Source organism: Oncorhynchus tshawytscha, linkage group LG04, assembly GCF_018296145.1.
Source record: "Oncorhynchus tshawytscha isolate Ot180627B linkage group LG04, Otsh_v2.0, whole genome shotgun sequence".
Taxonomy (NCBI): domain Eukaryota; kingdom Metazoa; phylum Chordata; class Actinopteri; order Salmoniformes; family Salmonidae; genus Oncorhynchus; species Oncorhynchus tshawytscha.
In genome coordinates, this window is record NC_056432.1 from 15,053,501 (window position 1) to 15,074,978 (window position 21,478).

At 44.6% G+C, this 21,478-nt stretch overlaps 1 protein-coding gene across 1 annotated transcript in view; it reads left to right on the forward strand.

Annotated features, from left to right (window-relative positions):
* The window catches only part of LOC112247206 (versican core protein), a 59,981-nt gene that overhangs the window by 29,611 nt on the left and 8,892 nt on the right, over positions 1-21,478 (forward strand). The window contains exons 12-16 of the mRNA XM_042321263.1: positions 1,875-16,486; positions 16,641-16,754; positions 17,666-17,779; positions 19,988-20,146; positions 20,596-20,678. Of these exons, the coding sequence (XP_042177197.1) occupies positions 1,875-16,486; positions 16,641-16,754; positions 17,666-17,779; positions 19,988-20,146; positions 20,596-20,678 (15,082 nt within the window). The remainder of the gene's footprint in view (positions 1-1,874; positions 16,487-16,640; positions 16,755-17,665; positions 17,780-19,987; positions 20,147-20,595; positions 20,679-21,478) is intronic.

The following is a 21,478-nucleotide window of genomic DNA, read 5'->3' on the forward strand; positions in this document are numbered from 1 at the left end:
TATGTTTACTACTCAGTCAGCTGCCACCCTTCTTTCTCTAGTGTATAGTACAGTCAGACCAGAACAGCCAGAGGTACCATCAAGCTCAGAAATGCTATCAGTTGTTCCCATTATTGATGAAACAGAGACAAGCGCCATCCTCCCTTCAGAAGAGGATACAAGCTCAGCTGGAGCAACAACTGAGATGTTCACCAAGGACTCTGTTTCAACAACTTCATCCACATCAGAGTCAGTTAGTGCTTTCACTGCATCAAGACCAACAGTGACCTCAAGTTCAATCTTGACCCTTACAGAGGAAGATGGTTCTGGTGACCAGACCACTGATATGTTTACCAAGGCACCAGGTTCAACGATTGAGTTGGTCAGCAGTTATTCCACTGTTCATACATCGACTGGACAGGTGATGGAACAAAACAGTGCATCAACACAGTACACCCACAGCACCTCTTCATCCAGAGACTTGGAGGGATCTGGAATCTCAAAGACAGAGGATGACCAAGAGACAACTCAGGCAGAGGGATTAGGTGTGGAGGTAGCAGATGAGACCTCCACTAAACCACAGGACTTGTTCTCTGTAGTCACAGATGAGACAGAAATCAAAGAGACCGAGAGTAAATCTGAGGCTCTAGGTGTTGCATCCTCAACACAGTCCACACAGCTCAGCCAAGAATCTACATCAACCCAAAACCCTCTATCCACTAGCACAGCTGAGACAATAGAATCAGCTACTGCTTCATTGTCCGAGCAAGGAAGTGGAGACTTGACAGAACCCTCTTTTTCAGAAAGTGATGCCACAGAGGGTGAGAGTTCAGGTGATGACACATCTGCTATTACAACAGTCCCACTGCATACTACATCATCTTCAACAGACTCATTGGTTACAAAATCAGTAAGCACTGAAGTAACTAATGGAACCAAAGGGGTTGAGCAGACAGAAGAAACAACAGGCACAGATGGACCTTCAGCTGGCCCTGTCTCAAGTGTGACAGCCTCAGTGGTCACATTCACTGATGAGGAGTGTTCTGGCTACCTGACACCTGAAATTTTTACCAAGGAATCTACTACACCAACATCACTAGGGTCAGAAGCTTTGATGATCACATCTTCCTCCGCAATCATCAGCATTGACCAATTCCAAAGCACAACTGTAGGAAAAGTTATCACACCCACAGAGGAAATAGATGAATCACCCAAAGAATCTCCCACTGCAGCAGTTGAAACTTTGGAGCCTTCTGTGGACCAAGCAACTGGACTAGCAAGCACATCATCAACATTTTTCACTGCATTCAATTACGTAGACATGGGGGTCTCGGGAATCTCAGCAGCAGATGACGACCAGGAGACAAGTAAACCTGAAGGGACAGTTGAGGAAGCACCAGTGGAAACCACCACTAAACCACAGTACCAGTTCACTGTAGCAACCGATGAGAATGAAATCAGAGAGACTGAGAGCACATCTGAGAGTCCAAGTAATGTTTCTTCAATAGAGATCACACAGTCCCAAGAATCCACATCAACCCAATCTCCTTCCATGTCAAGCAAAGGTAAACCAGCAGAGGCTTCCACAGCCTCCTTCACAGAGCAGGGTAGTGGTGACTTGACAATAGACTCTATAGCTGAGGATGAACGGAGAGAGCATGAGAGTTCAGATGAAGACATCTCAGATGTGTCCACTAAGCAACCTGCAAGCATGACTGCTCCTCTCCTGTCTAGTCCAGCAACAACAAAGGAGGGATTCACCACATTGTCTGTCAGTGGTGACGCCACCCTTGAAACAGCTGTTGAGGTTGATGCTACTCTATCAATCGGCACAACTGCAGAGGTACCTAAGTTTATTTCTAGCGCAGTTCAGACACCGGAAAGTGAGGTGACAGAAAAGATGCAAGCAGCACAGAGAAACCATCAGTTGCTTTAATTTCAAATGTAACACTCACAGGCGATACAAGCTCAGGTGACCAGACCCCTGATATGTTTTCCAAAGAGTCTGTTACTACAACAGTTTCTTCTGAATACAGCACAGTCAAAGCAGAACAAATGACGTCCACGACTAAAGTTTCTTCTCTGTTTAGCACTGAGAAGCTAAAACAAATATTGACCAGAGAACCTCATGAAACTTCAACAGCTGAGACTGCAAGAAATGCTACAAATACAACTTCTTCTCTGTATAGCACTGAGAGACCTACCACAGCGCAACAGGACACTGCAACAAAAGACAGTGAAAAGACTGCTACAATTTCAGCAACTTCTCTGTTTAGCACTGAGAAACCAAGTCATATAACGACTTCAGTATCAAAGGAAATTGCAACAGTGGAGTCGATAATGACTGCTGCTGCTAATACATTTTCTTCTCTACATAGTACAGAGAAAATTGCTAATTTTGAGACTACCATCGTAGAGGAGGAGAGCTCAGGAGATCTGACTTCTGATATGTTTACTACTCAGTCAGCTGCCACCCCTCTTTCTCCAGTGTATGGTACAGTCAGACCAGAACAGCCAGGGGCACCATCAAGTTCTGAAATGCCATCATTTGTTCCTTTTATTGATGAAACAGAGACAAGCACCGCCCCCACTTCAGAAGGGGATAGAAGGTCAAGTGGTTCAACACCTGAGATGTTCACGAAGGAGTCATTTGCAACAACTGCATCCACATCAGAGTCAGTTAGTGCTTTCACTACAACAAGACCAACTGTGACCTCAAATTCAATCTTGACCATTACAGAGGACGATGGTTCTGGTGACCAGATCCCTGATATGTTTACCAAGGTATCTACTAATGCAACATCTCTGGATGTCACCTCACAGACAACAATTGCAATTGCCCAGCCTTCAGTCACTGCCATTGTCGAGAAAACAACAGGTTTGATTTATGCCCTCAGAGATGACGGATCAGGGGACACAGCTGAAATTATTCCACAAGAATCATCCAAGACTCCCAATGTTACCCTGATAGATCAGACACGGGAACCAATGGAGACATCAGCTACAGTGATTGGAACCTCACAGAAAGCACTCACTGATATAACAGAATCTGGACCGATTAGAGAAACAGGAAGGACATCAGGTATTCCCCTTATTGATGATACAGAGAAAAGTTCAATTCTTGATATGTTTACCAAAGACGGGGCAACCACCACGGTCTCTGCTCTTTTCAGTCCAGAGAAACCAGGACATGTCGGAATGACAGCGTCACATGATTTTGAAACAGATGAGACCTCAAAGACAGCTCCTACTTCTGCTTCGTCTCTATATGGCACAGTGAAAGCAGGACAAGTTACAGAAAAATCAACAGATACCACTATTAACGGTGACATAGAGTCAAGTTCATTCCTCACCTCTACAGATGAAGAAAGCTCAGGTGACCAAACAACTGAGATTTTTACAAAGACTTCCTCTGTGACACCTATATCTTCTTTGTACGGCACAGAAGCAACAAGTTTAGCTTACATTGCTGTCACATCATCCATATCTCCAGACATTGAAGAGGTGTTCAATGACAGTACCGCAGAGGCTTCACTCGTTGAAGCTAAACCTTCAACTGCTCAAACTACCAAACAACTTGAGGGAGAACTTACAATCCTCAGCACTGCCCCTGACAAAAGTTCAGTCCTCACCACAGAAAAAGAGAGCTCAAGTGATAAGACACCTGATATGTTTACCAAAGACACAGGAACAATAACAGTTTCTTCTCTGTTCAGTACTAAGAAGCCAATACCAGTAGTGACTACAGCATCGCATGAAACTGCAGCAGCTGAAATATCAAAGATTACAATCACTTCAGCTTATTCTCTGTATAGCACTGAGAAGCCTACCACAGCGTCACAGGAAACTGCAACAGCAGATAGTAAAAATACTTCTACAACTATAGCAACTTCTCTGTTTAGCACTGAGAAGCCAGGACATATAACGACTTCAGTATCACAGGAAACTGCAACAGTGGAGTCGAAAATGACTGCTGCTGCAGCTACAGTTTCTTCTCCACATACTACAGAGAAAACTGCTCATGTTGAAACTACCATCCTAGAGGAGGAGAGCTCAGGAGATCTGACTTCTGATATGTTTACTACTCAGTCAGCTGCCACCCTTCTTTCTCTAGTGTATAGTACAGTCAGACCAGAACAGCCAGAGGTACCATCAAGCTCAGAAATGCCATCAGTTGTTCCCATTATTGATGAAACAGAGACAAGCACCATCCTCCCTTCAGAAGAGGATACAAGCTCAGCTGGAGCAACAACTGAGATGTTCACCAAGGACTCTGTTGCAACAACTTCATCCACATCAGAGTCACTTAGTGCTTTCACTGCATCAAGACCAACAGTGACCTCAAGTTCAATCTTGACCCTTACAGAGGAAGATGGTTCTGGTGACCAGACCACTGATATGTTTACCAAGGCACCAGGTTCAACGATTGAGTTGGTCAGCAGTTATTCCACTGTTCATACATCGACTGGACAGGTGATGGAACAAAACAGTGCATCAACACAGTACACCCACAGCACCTCTTCACCCAGAGACTTGGAGGGATCTGGAATCTCAAAGACAGAGGATGACCAAGAGACAACTCAGGCAGAGGGATTGGGTGTGGAGGTAGCAGATGAGACCGCCACTAAACCACAGGACTTGTTCTCTGTAGTCACAGATGAGACAGAAATCAAAGAGACCGAGAGTAAATCTGAGGCTCTAGGTGTTGCATCCTCAACACAGTCCACACAGCTCAGCCAAGAATCTACATCAACCCAAAACCCTCTATCCACTAGCACAGCTGAGACAATAGAATCAGCTACTGCTTCATTGTCCGAGCAAGGTAGTGGAGACTTGACAGAACCCTCTTTTTCAGAAAGTGATGCCACAGAGGGTGAGAGTTCAGGTGATGACACATCTGCTATTACAACAGTCCCACTGCATACTACATCATCTTCAACAGACTCATTGGTTACAAAATCAGTAAGCACTGAAGTAACTAATGGAACCAAAGGGGTTGAGCAGACAGAAGAAACAACAGGCACAAATGGACCTTCAGCTGGCCCTGTCTCAAGTGTGACAGCCTCAGTGGTCACATTCACTGATGAGGAGTGTTCTGGCTACCTGACACCTGAAATTTTTACCAAGGAATCTACTACACCAACATCACTAGGGTCAGAAGCTTTGATGATCACATCTTCCTCCGCAATCATCAGCATTGACCAATTCCAAAGCACAACTGTAGGAAAAGTTATCACACCCACAGAGGAAATAGATGAATCACCCAAAGAATCTCCCACTGCAGCAGTTGAAACTTTGGAGCCTTCTGTGGACCAAGCAACTGGACTAGCAAGCACATCATCAACATTTTTCACTGCATTCAATTACGTAGACATGGGGGTCTCGGGAATCTCAGCAGCAGATGACGACCAGGAGACAAGTAAACCTGAAGGGACAGTTGAGGAAGCACCAGTGGAAACCACCACTAAACCACAGTACCAGTTCACTGTAGCAACCGATGAGAATGAAATCAGAGAGACTGAGAGCACATCTGAGAGTCCAAGTAATGTTTCTTCAATAGAGATCACACAGTCCCAAGAATCCACATCAACCCAATCTCCTTCCATGTCAAGCAAAGGTAAACCAGCAGAGGCTTCCACAGCCTCCTTCACAGAGCAGGGTAGTGGTGACTTGACAATAGACTCTATAGCTGAGGATGAACGGAGAGTGCATGAGAGTTCAGATGAAGACATCTCAGATGTGTCCACTAAGCAACCTGCAAGCACGACTGCTCCTCTCCTGTCTAGTCCAGCAACAACAAAGGAGGGATTCACCACATTGTCTGTCAGTGGTGACGCCACCCTTGAAACAGCTGTTGAGGTTGATGCTACTCTATCAATCGGCACAACTGCAGAGGTACCTAAGTTTATTTCTAGCGCAGTTCAGACACCGGAAAGTGAGGTGACAGAAAAAGATGCAAGCAGCACAGAGAAACCATCAGTTGCTTTAATTTCAAATGTAACACTCACAGGCGATAAAAGCTCAGGTGACCAGACCCCTGATATGTTTACCAAAGAGTATGTTACTACAACAGTTTCTTCTGAATACAGCACAGTCAAAGCAGAACAAATGACGTCCACGACTAAAGTTTCTTCTCTGTTTAGCACTGAGAAGCTAAAACAAATATTGACCAGAGAACCTCATGAAACTGCAACAGCTGAGACTGCAAGAAATGCTACAAATACAACTTCTTCTCTGTATAGCACTGAGAGACCTACCACAGCGCAACAGGACACTGCAACAAAAGACAGTGAAAAGACTGCTACAATTTCAGCAACTTCTCTGTTTAGCACTGAGAAACCAAGTCATATAACGACTTCAGTATCAAAGGAAATTGCAACAGTGGAGTCGATAATGACTGCTGCTGCTAATACATTTTCTTCTCTACATAGTACAGAGAAAATTGCTAATTTTGAGACTACCATCGTAGAGGAGGAGAGCTCAGGAGATCTGACTTCTGATATGTTTACTACTCAGTCAGCTGCCACCCCTCTTTCTCCAGTGTATGGTACAGTCAGACCAGAACAGCCAGGGGCACCATCAAGTTCTGAAATGCCATCATTTGTTCCTTTTATTGATGAAACAGAGAGAAGCACCGCCCCCACTTCAGAAGGGGATAGAAGGTCAAGTGGTTCAACACCTGAGATGTTCACGAAGGAGTCATTTGCAACAACTGCATCCACATCAGAGTCAGTTAGTGCTTTCACTACAACAAGACCAACTGTGACCTCAAGTTCAATCTTGACCATTACAGAGGACGATGGTTCTGGTGACCAGACCCCTGATATGTTTACCAAGGTATCTACTATTGCAACATCTCTGGATGTCACCTCACAGACAACAATTGCAATTGCCCAGCCTTCAGGCACTGCCATTGTCGAGAAAACAACAGGTTTGATTTATGTCCACAGAGATGACGGATCAGGGGACACAGCTGAAATTATTCCACAAGAATCATCTACGACTCCCAATGTTACCCTGATAGATCAGACACGGGAACCAATGGAGACATCAGCTACAGTGATCGGAACCTCACAGAAAGCACTCACTGATATAACAGAATCTGGACCGATTAGAGAAACAGGAAGGACATCAGGTATTCCCCTTATTGATGATACAGAGAAAAGTTCAATTCTTGATATGTTTACCAAAGACGCTGCAACCACCACGGTCTCTGCTCTTTTCAGTCCAGAGAAACCAGGACATGTCGGAATGACAGCGTCACATGATTTTGCAACAGATGAGACCTCAAAGACAGGTCCTACTTCTGCTTCGTCTCTATATGGCACAGAGAAAGCAGGACAAGTTACAGAAAAATCAACAGATACCACTATTACCGCTGACATAAAGTCAAGTTCATTCCTCACCTCTACAGATGAAGAAAGCTCAGGTGACCAAACAACTGAGATTTTTACAAAGACTTCCTCTGTGACACCTATATCTTCTTTGTACGGCACAGAAGCAACAAGTTTAGCTTACATTGCTGTCACATCATCCATATCTCCAGACATTGAAGAGGTGTTCAATGACAGTACCGCAGAGGCTTCACTCGTTGAAGATAAACCTTCAACTGCTCAAACTACCAAACAACTTGAGGGAGAACTTACAATCCTCAGCACTGCCCCTGACAAAAGTTCAGTCCTCACCACAGAAAAAGAGAGCTCAGGTGATCAGACACCTGATATGTTTACCAAAGACACAGGAACAATAACAGTTTCTTCTCTGTTCAGTACTAAGAAGCCAATACCAGTAGTGACTACAGCATCGCACGAAACTGCAGCAGCTGAAATATCAAAGATTACAATCACTTCAGCTTATTCTCTGTATAGCACTGAGAAGCCTACCACAGCGTCACAGGAAACTGCAACAGCAGATAGTAAAAATACTTCTACAACGATAGCAACTTCTCTGTTTAGCACTGAGAAGCCAGGACATATAACAACTTCAGTATCACAGGAAACTGCAACAGTGGAGTCGAAAATGACTGCTGCTGCAGCTACAGTTTCTTCTCCACATACTACAGAGAAAACTGCTCATGTTGAAACTACCATCCTAGAGGAGGAGAGCTCAGGAGATCCTACTTCTGATATGTTTACTACTCAGTCAGCTGCCACCCTTCTTTCTCTAGTGTATAGTACAGTCAGACCAGAACAGCCAGAGGTACCATCAAGCTCAGAAATGCCATCAGTTGTTCCCATTATTGATGAAACAGAGACAAGCACCATCCTCCCTTCAGAAGAGGATACAAGCTCAGCTGGAGCAACAACTGAGATGTTCACCAAGGACTCTGTTGCAACAACTTCATCCACATCAGAGTCACTTAGTGCTTTCACTGCATCAAGACCAACAGTGACCTCAAGTTTAATCTTGACCCTTACAGAGGAAGATGGTTCTGGTGACCAGAACACTGATATGTTTACCAAGGCACCAGGTTCAACGATTGAGTTGGTCAGCAGTTATTCCACTGTTCATACATCGACTGGACAGGTGATGGAACAAAACAGTGCATCAACACAGTACACTCACAGCACCTCTTCACCCAGAGACTTGGAGGGATCTGGAATCTCAAAGACAGAGGATGACCAAGAGACAACTCAGGCAGAGGGATTAGGTGTGGAGGTAGCAGATGAGACCGCCACTAAACCACAGGACTTGTTCTCTGTAGTCACAGATGAGACAGAAATCAAAGAGACCGAGAGTAAATCTGAGGCTCTAGGTGTTGCATCCTCAACACAGTCCACACAGCTCAGCCAAGAATCTACATCAACCCAAAACCCTCTATCCACTAGCACAGCTGAGACAATAGAATCAGCTACTGCTTCATTGTCCGAGCAAGGAAGTGGAGACTTGACAGAACCCTCTTTTTCAGAAAGTGATGCCACAGAGGGTGAGAGTTCAGGTGATGACACATCTGCTATTACAACAGTCTCACTGCATACTACATCATCTTCAACAGACTCATTGGTTACAAAATCAGTAAGCACTGAAGTAACTAATGGAACCAAAGGGGTTGAGCAGACAGAAGAAACAACAGGCACAGATGGACCTTCAGCTGGCCCTGTCTCAAGTGTGACAGCCTCAGTGGTCACATTCACTGATGAGGAGTGTTCTGGCTACCTGACACCTGAAATTTTTACCAAGGAATCTACTACACCAACATCACTAGGGTCAGAAGCTTTGATGATCACATCTTCCTCCGCAATCATCAGCATTGACCAATTCCAAAGCACAACTGTAGGAAAAGTTATCACACCCACAGAGGAAATAGATGAATCACCCAAAGAATCTCCCACTGCAGCAGTTGAAACTTTGGAGCCTTCTGTGGACCAAGCAACTGGACTAGCAAGCACATCATCAACATTTTTCACTGCATTCACTTACGTAGACATGGGGGTCTCGGGAATCTCAGCAGCAGTGGACGACCAGGAGACAAGTAAACCTGAAGGGACAGTTGAGGAAGCACCAGTGGAAACCACCACTAAACCACAGTACCAGTTCACTGTAGCAACCGATGAGAATGAAATCAGAGAGACTGAGAGCACATCTGAGAGTCCAAGTAATGTTTCTTCAATAGAGATCACACAGTCCCAAGAATCCACATCAACCCAATCTCCTTCCATGTCAAGCAAAGGTAAACCAGCAGAGGCTTCCACAGCCTCCTTCACAGAGCAGGGTAGTGGTGACTTGACAATAGACTCTATAGCTGAGGATGAATGGAGAGAGCATGAGAGTTCAGATGAAGACATCTCAGATGTGTCCACTAAGCAACCTGCAAGCACGACTGCTCCTCTCCTGTCTAGTCCAGCAACAACAAAGGAGGGATTCACCACATTGTCTGTCAGTGGTGACGCCACCCTTGAAACAGCTGTTGAGGTTGATGCTACTCTATCAATCGGCACAACTGCAGAGGTACCTAAGTTTATTTCTAGCGCAGTTCAGACACCGGAAAGTGAGGTGACAGAAAAAGATGCAAGCAGCACAGAGAAACCATCAGTTGCTTTAATTTCAAATGTAACACTCACAGGCGATACAAGCTCAGGTGACCAGACCCCTGATATGTTTTCCAAAGAGTCTGTTACTACAACAGTTTCTTCTGAATACAGCACAGTCAAAGCAGAACAAATGACGTCCACGACTAAAGTTTCTTCTCTGTTTAGCACTGAGAAGCTAAAACAAATATTGACCAGAGAACCTCATGAAACTTCAACAGCTGAGACTGCAAGAAATGCTACAAATACAACTTCTTCTCTGTATAGCACTGAGAGACCTACCACAGCGCAACAGGACACTGCAACAAAAGACAGTGAAAAGACTGCTACAATTTCAGCAACTTCTCTGTTTAGCACTGAGAAACCAAGTCATTTAACGACTTCAGTATCAAAGGAAATTGCAACAGTGGAGTCGATAATGACTGCTGCTGCTAATACATTTTCTTCTCTACATAGTACAGAGAAAATTGCTAATTTTGAGACTACCATCGTAGAGGAGGAGAGCTCAGGAGATCTGACTTCTGATATGTTTACTACTCAGTCAGCTGCCACCCCTCTTTCTCCAGTGTATGGTACAGTCAGACCAGAACAGCCAGGGGCACCATCAAGTTCTGAAATGCCATCATTTGTTCCTTTTATTGATGAAACAGAGACAAGCACCGCCCCCACTTCAGAAGGGGATAGAAGGTCAAGTGGTTCAACACCTGAGATGTTCACGAAGGAGTCATTTGCAACAACTGCATCCACATCAGAGTCAGTTAGTGCTTTCACTACAACAAGACCAACTGTGACCTCAAGTTCAATCTTGACCATTACAGAGGACGATGGTTCTGGTGACCAGATCCCTGATATGTTTGCCAAGGTATCTACTAATGCAACATCTCTGGATGTCACCTCACAGACAACAATTGCAATTGCCCAGCCTTCAGTCACTGCCATTGTCGAGAAAACAACAGGTTTGATTTATACCCTCAGAGATGACGGATCAGGGGACACAGCTGAAATTATTCCCCAAGAATCATCTACGACTCCCATTGTTACCCTGATAGATCAGACACGGGAACCAATGGAGACATCAGCTACAGTGATCGGAACCTCACAGGAAGCACTCACTGATATAACAGATTCTGGACAGACTAGAGAAAAAGAAACATCAGTTGTTCCCTTTTTTGATGAAACAGAGAAAAGCACCATCCTTACTTCAGATGAGGATACAAGCTCAGCTGGAGCAACAACTGAGATGCTCACTAAGGACTCTGTTGCAACAACTGCATCCACATCAGAGTCAGTTAGTGCTTTCACCTCATCAAGTCCAAAAGAGACCACAAGTTCAATCTTGACACTTACAGAGGAGGATGGTTCTGGTGACCAGACCTCTGATACATTTACCAAGGCACCAGTCTCAACGATTGAGTTTGTCAGCAGGTCTACCACTGTTCATACATCGACTGGACAGGTGATGGAACAAACCGGGGCATCAACACATTCTGCCCACAGCACCTCTTCACCCATGGACTTGGAGGGATCTGGAATCTCAAAGACAGAGGATGACCAAGAGACAACTCAGGCAGAGGGTTCAGGTGAGGAGGTAGTAGTTGAGACTGCCACTCAACCACAAGACCTATTCATGGTAGCCACAGATGAGACCGAAATCAGAGAGACTGAAAGCACATCTTGGACTCCAAATGTTGATGCTTCAAAAGAGTTCACACAGTCACAGGAATCCACATCAACCCAATATCCTTCCATGTTAATAACAGGTAAACCATCAGAGGCTTCCACAGTCTCTTTCACAGAGAATGGTAGTGGTGACTTGACAATTGACTCTACAGTTGAGAATGATGGTACAGAGGATGAGAGTTCAGGTGAAGACAATTTAGACATGTCCACTAAGCAACCTGCAAGCACAACTGCTCCTCTACTGTCTAGTCCAGCAACAACAATGGAGGAATTTACCACATTGTCTGTCAGCAGTGTCACCAGCCTAGAAACAGCTGTTGAGGTTGATGAAACCCTATCATCTGGCACAACTGCTGAGGTACCTAAGTTTATTTCTATCACAGCTCAGACCACGGAAAGTGAGGTGACAGAAAGAAAAACAAGCAGTACAAATAAATCATCAGTTGCCTTAATTTCAGATGAAAGCTCAGGTGACCAGACCTCTGATATGTTTACCAAGGAAACTGCCCAAACAGAATCCATTGTGTCAAGCACACCAGGCCCAGATGATGAGGGTCATGTCAGCCCAGATACTGAAACCCCCATCAGTCCAGATGCTACACAGCCCCCTGCTACTGTGAATGATCGCACAACTATGACTGATAGCACAACTATGAGTGACCGTACAACACACCGATTCCATATAACCGAAAGAGACCATACTACGACGAGAGCCCATACAACAGTGAGTGATCATTCAACTGTTGGAGACCACACAGTAGTAAGAGACCACACAACTGTCAGAGACCATACGACAGTGCCTTTTAGATCACAGTCATCCACATTCACTGCTCTCCCCTCTATTATGTACCAGGGTGTTACTGACCAGCAGGTCATGATAGTCACCTCAACAAGCAGCCAAACCAAAACTGACCAGACCCCCACCATGGTGGTGCACGGTACGAAACCATCAACAAGCACAGTTATCATATTTACAGAGGAGGCCGGAGATGAGGACACACTGTTCTCCACTGTTACAGAGAGCATGACCACAACCCCTGAGATTATCACTAAAGATGAAACCATAATTGACGCTGATACTGTGGCAATGGTTGAACTCTCCTCACCTCTCTACCCCACCATCTTTACAGAGGAAGCATGGGGAGTCACAGCCATTACCATGACACCACAGTCCTCAATTACAATGACAAAAGAACCTGAAGGGTCTGGGACAGATGACTGTTTGTCTTCCACAATTGACTCACTGAGTCTGGCCACAACACAAATCCCATCAGTCACCTCTGTAGATATATCTGCAGAGGCAAGTGCTAAGACAACAAGAAGGTCTGCAAAAGTTAAACATTCAGAGACTGTGAGAACGACCACCTCGTCATCTGTAGAGGATGTTTTTAGTGAGGCGTCTACTTCAGTGTTTGTGTCCTCTGTAGCTCAAACCACCCAAACCAAAGCTCTATCCACGGAGTCCAGCTCTCAGACGGCATTCACCACACCAACTGTGTTTATTGATGAGTTCTCCGGAGATGGTGTCACTGGTGAGGAGTCTGATACCGAGCCTACTCCTTCTGCCCCTGTATCATCCCAAGCATCAACTCTCCCCATAGATACAATCTCACAGACCACAGTTAGCAGTGAGGAATTCCGGACAGATGCAATTGAATTATCCACCGCCCCTTCTCCTATTACTGTTAAAGCTAGAGTAGAAGACACATCTGATGAGCATTCTGAAGTGGAGGCCACAACAACTTCATCTAGTTCCACCCAAGCCACCAAGGTGTCTAACACTCCTACACAACATACGCCAGTGTCCACTGAAGAAGACAAAGAGACTGTGAAACCAACCAGCCCATTGCCTGTTGATGAGTCTTCAGGAGAAGATGACTCTGAAGGCTCTGGATCTGAGACCTTCACCTCTGTAGTGGAGACCTCCCAAACCACAATCCCCACCTCAACAGCTGCTAAGGAGGGTGATGCGACAGAGATTAACATTCTAGTACCTTCATCTTTAGAGGAGGGCATCTCTGGGGATGACATGAAGACTTCAAATCCCAAACCCTCTGAAGCCACTTCCTCCCTGTATAGCAAAGATAAACCATCAGTTGCTTCCATTTTGGATTTAACCTCCACAGATGAAGAAAGCTTTGGTGACCCAACCCCTAAAACGTTTACCAAAGAGTCTGTTACTGTACGTTTACAAATGACATCCACAACTACGGTTTATTCTCTGTTCAGCACTGAGAAATCTTCACTTTCTTCCATTTCGGATATAATCTCCACAGACGAAGAGAGCTCTGGTGACCATACCCCTGATAATTTTAGTAAAGCGTCTAAAACAACCACAGTTTCTCCAGTTGACAGCACTGTCAAAATGGAGCAGGTAACAGCCACAACAATGTCACCTGAAAAAGCAACAGCAGAGATTGAAAAGACTACAACTACTACAGGGTTGTCTCTGTTTAGGACTGAGAAAACAGAGAAAGCTTCCTCCCAGGCAAGTTTGTCTGTCCATTCCACTGTTGCGCCATCTGTAATGCTCGATGTGGTGGACCAGTTTGTCACAGATTTTGTCCCCGAGGTGGACGTGACAAAACCTGAAGAATCTTTCCAACAGGCTAGGTCTGAGATTGCATTTACCCAACATGCATTTACCCATACCTCTGCTATGTCAGTCACTACAACAGCTTCTTCTGTACACAGCACTGTCAAAGCAGAACAAGTGACAACCACAGTAAGGCCACATGTCATGTCACCAGAAGAGTCTGCAGCCATTGATCCGACAGAAACACCAACAGACTCAGAGGAGTTAGTAACTCCTGGTGTTGATGACATAGAAACAGGTTCTACAGATGAAGAGAGTTCTGGAGATGAGACAAGTCCGATGACCACCCAGGAGTCTCCTGTAACAGAAGCTCATTTACACAGTAGCACAGCCAAGCCATTGCAGACATCAACATCAGCTGTCTATGAATCCGTGGCTGACCTTACCTCTCCTGAAACAACTGCTGATAGTGAAGAAACCACACAGACAGACCTAACTAACACAGGACAGCCATCAGATATTGCCAGTTCAGTGAAAAGCACAGTGATCTCAGTCCTACCTGATAAAGATAAGGAGAGCTCAGGTGACCAAACCCTTGACATTTTTACCAAAGACTTACCAACTACTACAGTTTCCTCTCTGTTTAGCACAGAGGAACCTACAACAACATCACAGGAAACTGTAACAGAGGAGAGTGAAGTCACTGAGCAAACTGAGAGACCATCAGGCTCTGGAAAAACATCAGCTACCATCTCTGTCTTACCTTCCACAGATGACCAGAGCTCAGGTCACCAGACAAGTGAGGGTTTCACTACAGACACTTCTTCAACAGAAGATCCTCTCTTGGCTAGCACAGTGCAGGCAATTGCCTCTGTCTATTCCACTGAGGCAGCATCAGAGTCTGACGTGGTGGTCCAGTTTGTCACAACATTTGTACCCAAACCAGACATGACAACACCAGAGGAATCGTTTGAACAGGCCAGGTCAGAGATAACATTTACTCATCGTCCTCATACTGATCTCTCTTCTGAGGAAACAGCATTGCCTACAACCAGTCCCATGCTGCCTAAGGAAGATTCAAGCCAGTCTTTAGAAACTATAACTGCACCTGCACAGAGCTCAGAATCAATTTTTGTCTCTACTGCTTCTCCAGTGAAGACCGATGCTGTTTTACTCACACCAGAGGCAGAGGAACAAGTTGAAGCTTCAAGCCAGGTACCTACAACAGAGGAGGCAGGAGGCAGCTCCGAACAAGAGGCTGTGGTTGAAGAGACAAGCGTTCCTATCATTGTTTCTCCTCTAACTGAGAAGGTATTAGAAACTAAAGTGAACAGCACACCATCTGCAATGACATACATTGATGAAATGGTGGACTATGAAAGTACCTCAGAGCCAGTACAGGTTAAATCTATACCTTCCGTCGTTACAACCACCACAAAGCCTGAGGTGGAAGCAACAGCGCTCAGAACTGTCCCAACACAGAATGTCCCAACACAGACTGTCCCAACACAGAATATTCAGAGTGTGTCATCGAGTTCAGAGAGCAGATCAGATGAACTGTCCAGCCCATCTGTGACTCAATCAGTATTAGCCTCCTACAGCTCAGAAAGCAGTTTGGAGGAAAAGTTGACAATTGCTTCAACCTTGAAGCCAGAGAATGACACAACAGAGGAGACCACCCCATCCCTCTTTGTGACTCAGACAGAACTGACATCCGCCGTCACTGGTTCACCCTCTCTCACGACTTCTAGTGTTGAAATTAAGTCAGCCGGTTCTGAGAGCAGTCCAGAAGAAAATACAGTTTCTGAGAAGCCAGAGATTGACACTGTGGAGGAAACCACCCAATCGTTGGCACAGATTCAGACCGGGGTTTTGCCAGGTGTCACCAGTCCACCATCTCGCCAGTCTCCAGCCGACCCCGGAGCGGAGTCCCTTAGTGTCGTAAGCTCCTCTGAGAAACATGAAGCACAGGGTGAAATTGAGGAAGTTGTTACTCCTACCACGGAGATGCCAACGAGGGAAAAGCCAGAGTACACAACTGAATCGCCAGCAGGAACACAGAACGAGCCAGAATCAGTTGCTACAATCCACAGTATTCCTTCATCTGTGTCTGCGGAGGAGGAAACCGTGGACTATGATAATGTATCAGGACCTACGTTAGTCGAGGGTGAACCCCCCATCAAGGGAGTAGAAAATACCACTTCAGCTGAGACCAGACTGGATTTGGGGCACACGATCGTTGGCGAGACAATTGAAATTGCAGGTATGTGGTTGTCAATGATACAATGTTATTGTGTGCTATGGAAATATCATCATATCATAATTTTAAACGTTTGTCATTTAACGTTTGTCTTCTCTAGAATGTGAAGTCAATTGAATGTTTGTTTTCGTTTTTCTACTTCTTATTTAAAACACAGGCATCCACTCCTGCACTGAGAACATTTGTCTGAATGGGGGCTCTTGCTATAGACGCGGAAGTCTCCCCTCTTGCAGCTGTGCCCCTGGCTACAGTGGAGATCGTTGTGAAACAGGTATGCCAAAAATGGTTTTCAGTCAGTGGAGGACTAGGCATTTTAGAGTAAGCTTTCAGTCTCAATGTGCTAATGAGATTCATCTCAACGAGGACCAATTATTTCCTGAAGGCCACATTTATGTGTAGGCCTTTCATTTTGTTGGCTTACTGATGCAGTAGCCATGTGCCAAAATTAGACAACGGGTATTATCTGCATGCAGTACTTAAATAAAAATACTTTAAAGTACTTTTTTGGAGTATCTGTACTTTTCTTTACTATTTATATTTTGCACAACTTTTCTTGTACTTTTTACTCCATAAATTTTCCCTGTCAGCCAAAAGTACGTACATTTTGAATGCTTAGTGGGACAGGAAAAAGGTACAATTCAAGTACTTGTCAAGAGAACATCCCTGGCCATCTTTACTGCCTCTGATATGGCGGACTCACTAAACACAAATGCTTTGTTTGCAAAATATGTGTAGTGTTGAAGGGTGCCCCTGGCTATCCGTAAATCTTTTCTTTTTTTAACTAGAAAACCGTGGCGTCTGGTTTGCTGGTTTGCTTTCAAAGCAATTTGAAATTATTTATACTTTTACTTTTGATATTTAAGCATATTTTTGCAATTACATTAACTTTTAGTACTTAAGTATATTTCAAACTTAATACATTTACACTTTTACTGGGTGACATTTACTTTTACTTTAGTCATTTTCAATTATGGGCTTCAGTTTTACTCAAGTAAAAATGACAATCGGGTACTTTTTCCACCATTGTCTACATGTTGTAATTTGAATTCCGAGTTCATCAGACATGCATTTGTTTTGCATGTCCATCTCCTCCACCTCTGAATGGTTATGCAGTTGTTCTTTCAGTTTGTTTTATATCTTGTGCAGTATAATTTACCCATGCTTTTTCACGTTTCTTTTCAGACATTGATGAATGTCAGTCCAACCCCTGTCGCAACGGAGCTACATGCATTGACGGCCTGAATTCCTTCACCTGTGTTTGCCTCTCAAGCTACGCTGGACTCTATTGTGAAGAAGGTAGGTTAGTTAGAATATCCATGGGATCTGTCAGTAAACTCTGTCAGTAGGATTCTCTCCTCGTTAAACATCAGCTGAATGAAAACATTTGAGTAGATATTTGTTAAAGGTTGTTCCAGCTTTTTCTCCATCATTCAGGCACTAGTACTTGCCATGCAAAGGAGAATATGACATAGTAAAATAAACAATGGCAGTGTTCTTAGCAACGGTGTGAGGCGCTCCAACGCTGGCCTGTATTTCACACAAAAATACATCACTGATCATTGAATTTAGATCACAGAGGAATGGAAGTTGGCTTTTTTGGAGGAAAGTCATAGATCTCCAGATAGCTGTGTGTGATATGATCAGTTACCTGAGCCCTTGGGAAATAGAGTGAGACTCTTAGACTCTGAGTCATTCAGATACTGGAGGCAGCATAGAAATGTGTGGTCAGAAAGCCAGGGGCTACAGTCTCTTCACATATCAGACAGACCACAGATTGTCACAGTTTTCCATGTCTGCAAACACAATGGTCTATTAAAGAAATCACAGACAATCGGTTAATACCCACGAGTCCAGGTGTAAAGTAATTTTCCAGTACAGGTGTTTTAGACTTCACGTCCTCTCTTGTTCAGCTCAACAATGATCCAATCGTTCACTGGCCCTAAGCAGGGTATGTCACTGCATTTTTTTCAACAGAACCTGGGTTGAGACTCTCAAGCTACATGTTTAAAGTTTGAAGGTTTAATGTCACATGCACAAGCACGATGAAATGCCTGATTATGTCATTCAGACCAACTCATAGCCTCTTATTCTCTATTGAGTCTATAGCTTGACTGCACCCCATTTTGTCCCTGGTGTGTTGACCCAGGGCATTATACATGCTGGCCAGTCTGTCCTGACCATACTCCGAATGTTGCTGCCATTACTCATCACTGAGTCAGGGCTGGATCCCGTATGCTTAGACCCAGCTGTTTTCTCAGGGTCTCTTGCCAGAAGACAAACAGAGAAAAGGCTATGATAACACTCTTTGTTTAGCCCATATACAGCTGTATTAAGGGAATAAGAGAGTGAGAAGGTAAGTAGTAAATAGTAAATAGTCGACACTCTTTCTCTGGGGGCTAGAGGGGAGAGAGAGAGAGGGAGTGAGAGAGAGTCGGCAGGGTAGCCTAGTGGTTAGAGTGTTGGACTAGTAACCGAAAGGTTGCAAGTTCAAATCCCGAGCTGACAAGGTACTAATCTGTCATTCTGCCCCTGAACAGGCAGTTTACCCACTGTTCCTAGGCCATCATTGAAAATAAGAATTTGTTCTTAACTGACTTGCCTAGTTAAATAAAATAAAATAAAGAGTGAGGAGAGAGTGAGAGAGTGAGTGTGCAAAAGAGAGAGAGATGACCATATTAGTAACACATATTTCTCTCAGATTACACAGACCCACAAAGAATTCGAAAACAAATCCAATTTTGATTAACTCCCATATCTATTGGGTGAAATACCACACTGTGCAATCACAGCAGCAAGATGTGTGACTTGTTGCCACAAGAAAAGAGCAACCAGTGAAGAACAAACCCCATTGAAAATACAATATTTATGTTTATTTATTTATTTTCCCTTTTGTACTTTAACTATTTGCATATTGTTACAACCCTGTATATAGACATAATGTCTCTATTATTTTGGAACTTGTGTGAGTGTAATATTTACTGTCCACTTTGTATTGTTTATTTAACTTTTAAAGCCCCTTGAATTGAATTGAGAGGGGGTGGGGCACTGATTAGAGAGCAGTCTGAGATAACAGCAGAGCCAGGGGGCTCAGGGTGACCTTATAAAGACACACAGTACCCCCTCTCTGTCTCCTAGTTATCTCCTGAAACTAATTGGTGTGCACTGGAGGTTAGGGATGAAACCTAGATCAACATGCAGATAGGACCATGTACCCACAGGTGTTGGGTGGATTAGACATTCTTAGGGGAGAGTGTCTTTTTCATTTTCAGTGAAAATATAGTGAGAGGTATTACAATGTGTGTAACCCTTTTATTCACTAATCACATTACCTTTTTTTTGCCAAGTTGTAGACTCATGCATTGTGAACAATCCCCCCCATAAATAACAGTTTTTGAAAATGTTATTGTGTCATTGTCTGCGGATTCTCAGCTGCTGTTATCTTTTTTATTGTACCGTTGAAGCACAAATGTCTGTGATACACATCCATTCTCTCTCTCTCCTCAGACACTGAGACGTGTGACTCTGGCTGGCACAAGTTCCAGGGCCACTGCTACAAGTACATCCCCCAGAGGAGGAACTGGGACACAGCAGAGAGAGAGTGCAGGGTACAGGGGGCACACCTGGCCAGCATCCTCTCCCATGATGAGCAGCAGTTTGTCAACCGTAAGTGTGATATCACACGCATGCACGTACACGCCAGGAAAACAATACTGTTAGTTGTACACAAGACAACACAAGACACAAAGCCAACCATAAAATAATGCTCAATGACACAGTCTTAACCGTCTGAAAGTGACTACAGTATTTCACAAGTGTCTCGTCTTAAAGTCAGTATACACTAATCTCATTAAATGAATATGGGCTGTGGAGCAGAGAGGCATAGTGGATTACTACAGTAGGTTTTTTGGGGTGGTTGGCAGCAACAGTGGAGTAGACGACAAATGTCTTGGCTGAAAGAGAAAGAAAACGCAGGCATTTGGAACAGGAAGAGTGATGCATGTGTAGAAAAATGCCTCTCTCGCGCTCTCTTTATGGAGGGACTGAAAAGCGCCTAATAAGGCATTGGAATCAACTCATTGACCTCCTGTGTTCTGTTGTGCCCTTCACGGCAGGCCTTGGACAGGACTACCAGTGGATCGGCCTGAACGATAAGATGTACGAGAATGACTTCCGCTGGACCGACAGCACGCCCATGGTAAGAAGAGGTTCTCACACTTTTTAGCCTCGACAAACGGTGTTGAATCCCGGTAAATATTTACAGGGATACTGCTGACAAACACAGTCATCTAGGAGATGTGTCATTTCCTGCAGTGGTAAATGAGGAAACTCTCTGGTCACTTTCTCATGACATAGCCTACTATCTCCTTTACACCTTGTTGGACAAGCTCACTGGCTTGGCGTCATGCTCATAGAAATATAATGAATAGAACAGGCGTCCCCATTCAAGACAATGATGGCATAATGGGGGGACTGCGAGTGTACCCATAGAGGCAAAGCAGGAAGTAAAAGCAGGAAGTGTACCCAATAATCGATGCTGTCCCAGGTGGCGCAGTGCTAGCTGTGCCACCAGAGATTCTGGGTTCGAGTCCAGGCTCTGTCGCAGCTGGCTGCGACCGGGAGGCCCATGGGGCGGCGCACAATTGGCCCAGCGTTGTCCGGGTTAGGGAGGGTTTGGCCGGCAGGGATATCCTTGTCTCATCGCGCACTAGCGACTCCAATGGCGGGCTGGGCGCAGTGCACGCTGACCAGGTCGCCAGGTGTACGGTGTTTCCTCTGACACATTGGTGCGGCTGGCTTCCGGGTTGGATGGGAATGGTGTCAAGAAGCAGCGAGGCTTGGTTGGGTTGTGTTTCGGAGGACGCATGGCTCTCGACCTTCGCCTCTCCCGAGTCCGAGCGATGAGACAAGACTGTAACTACTACCAATTGGATACCATGAAATTGGGGAGAAAAAAGGGGTGTAAAACAAATAAAAAATAAAATAAAAAATAATCGG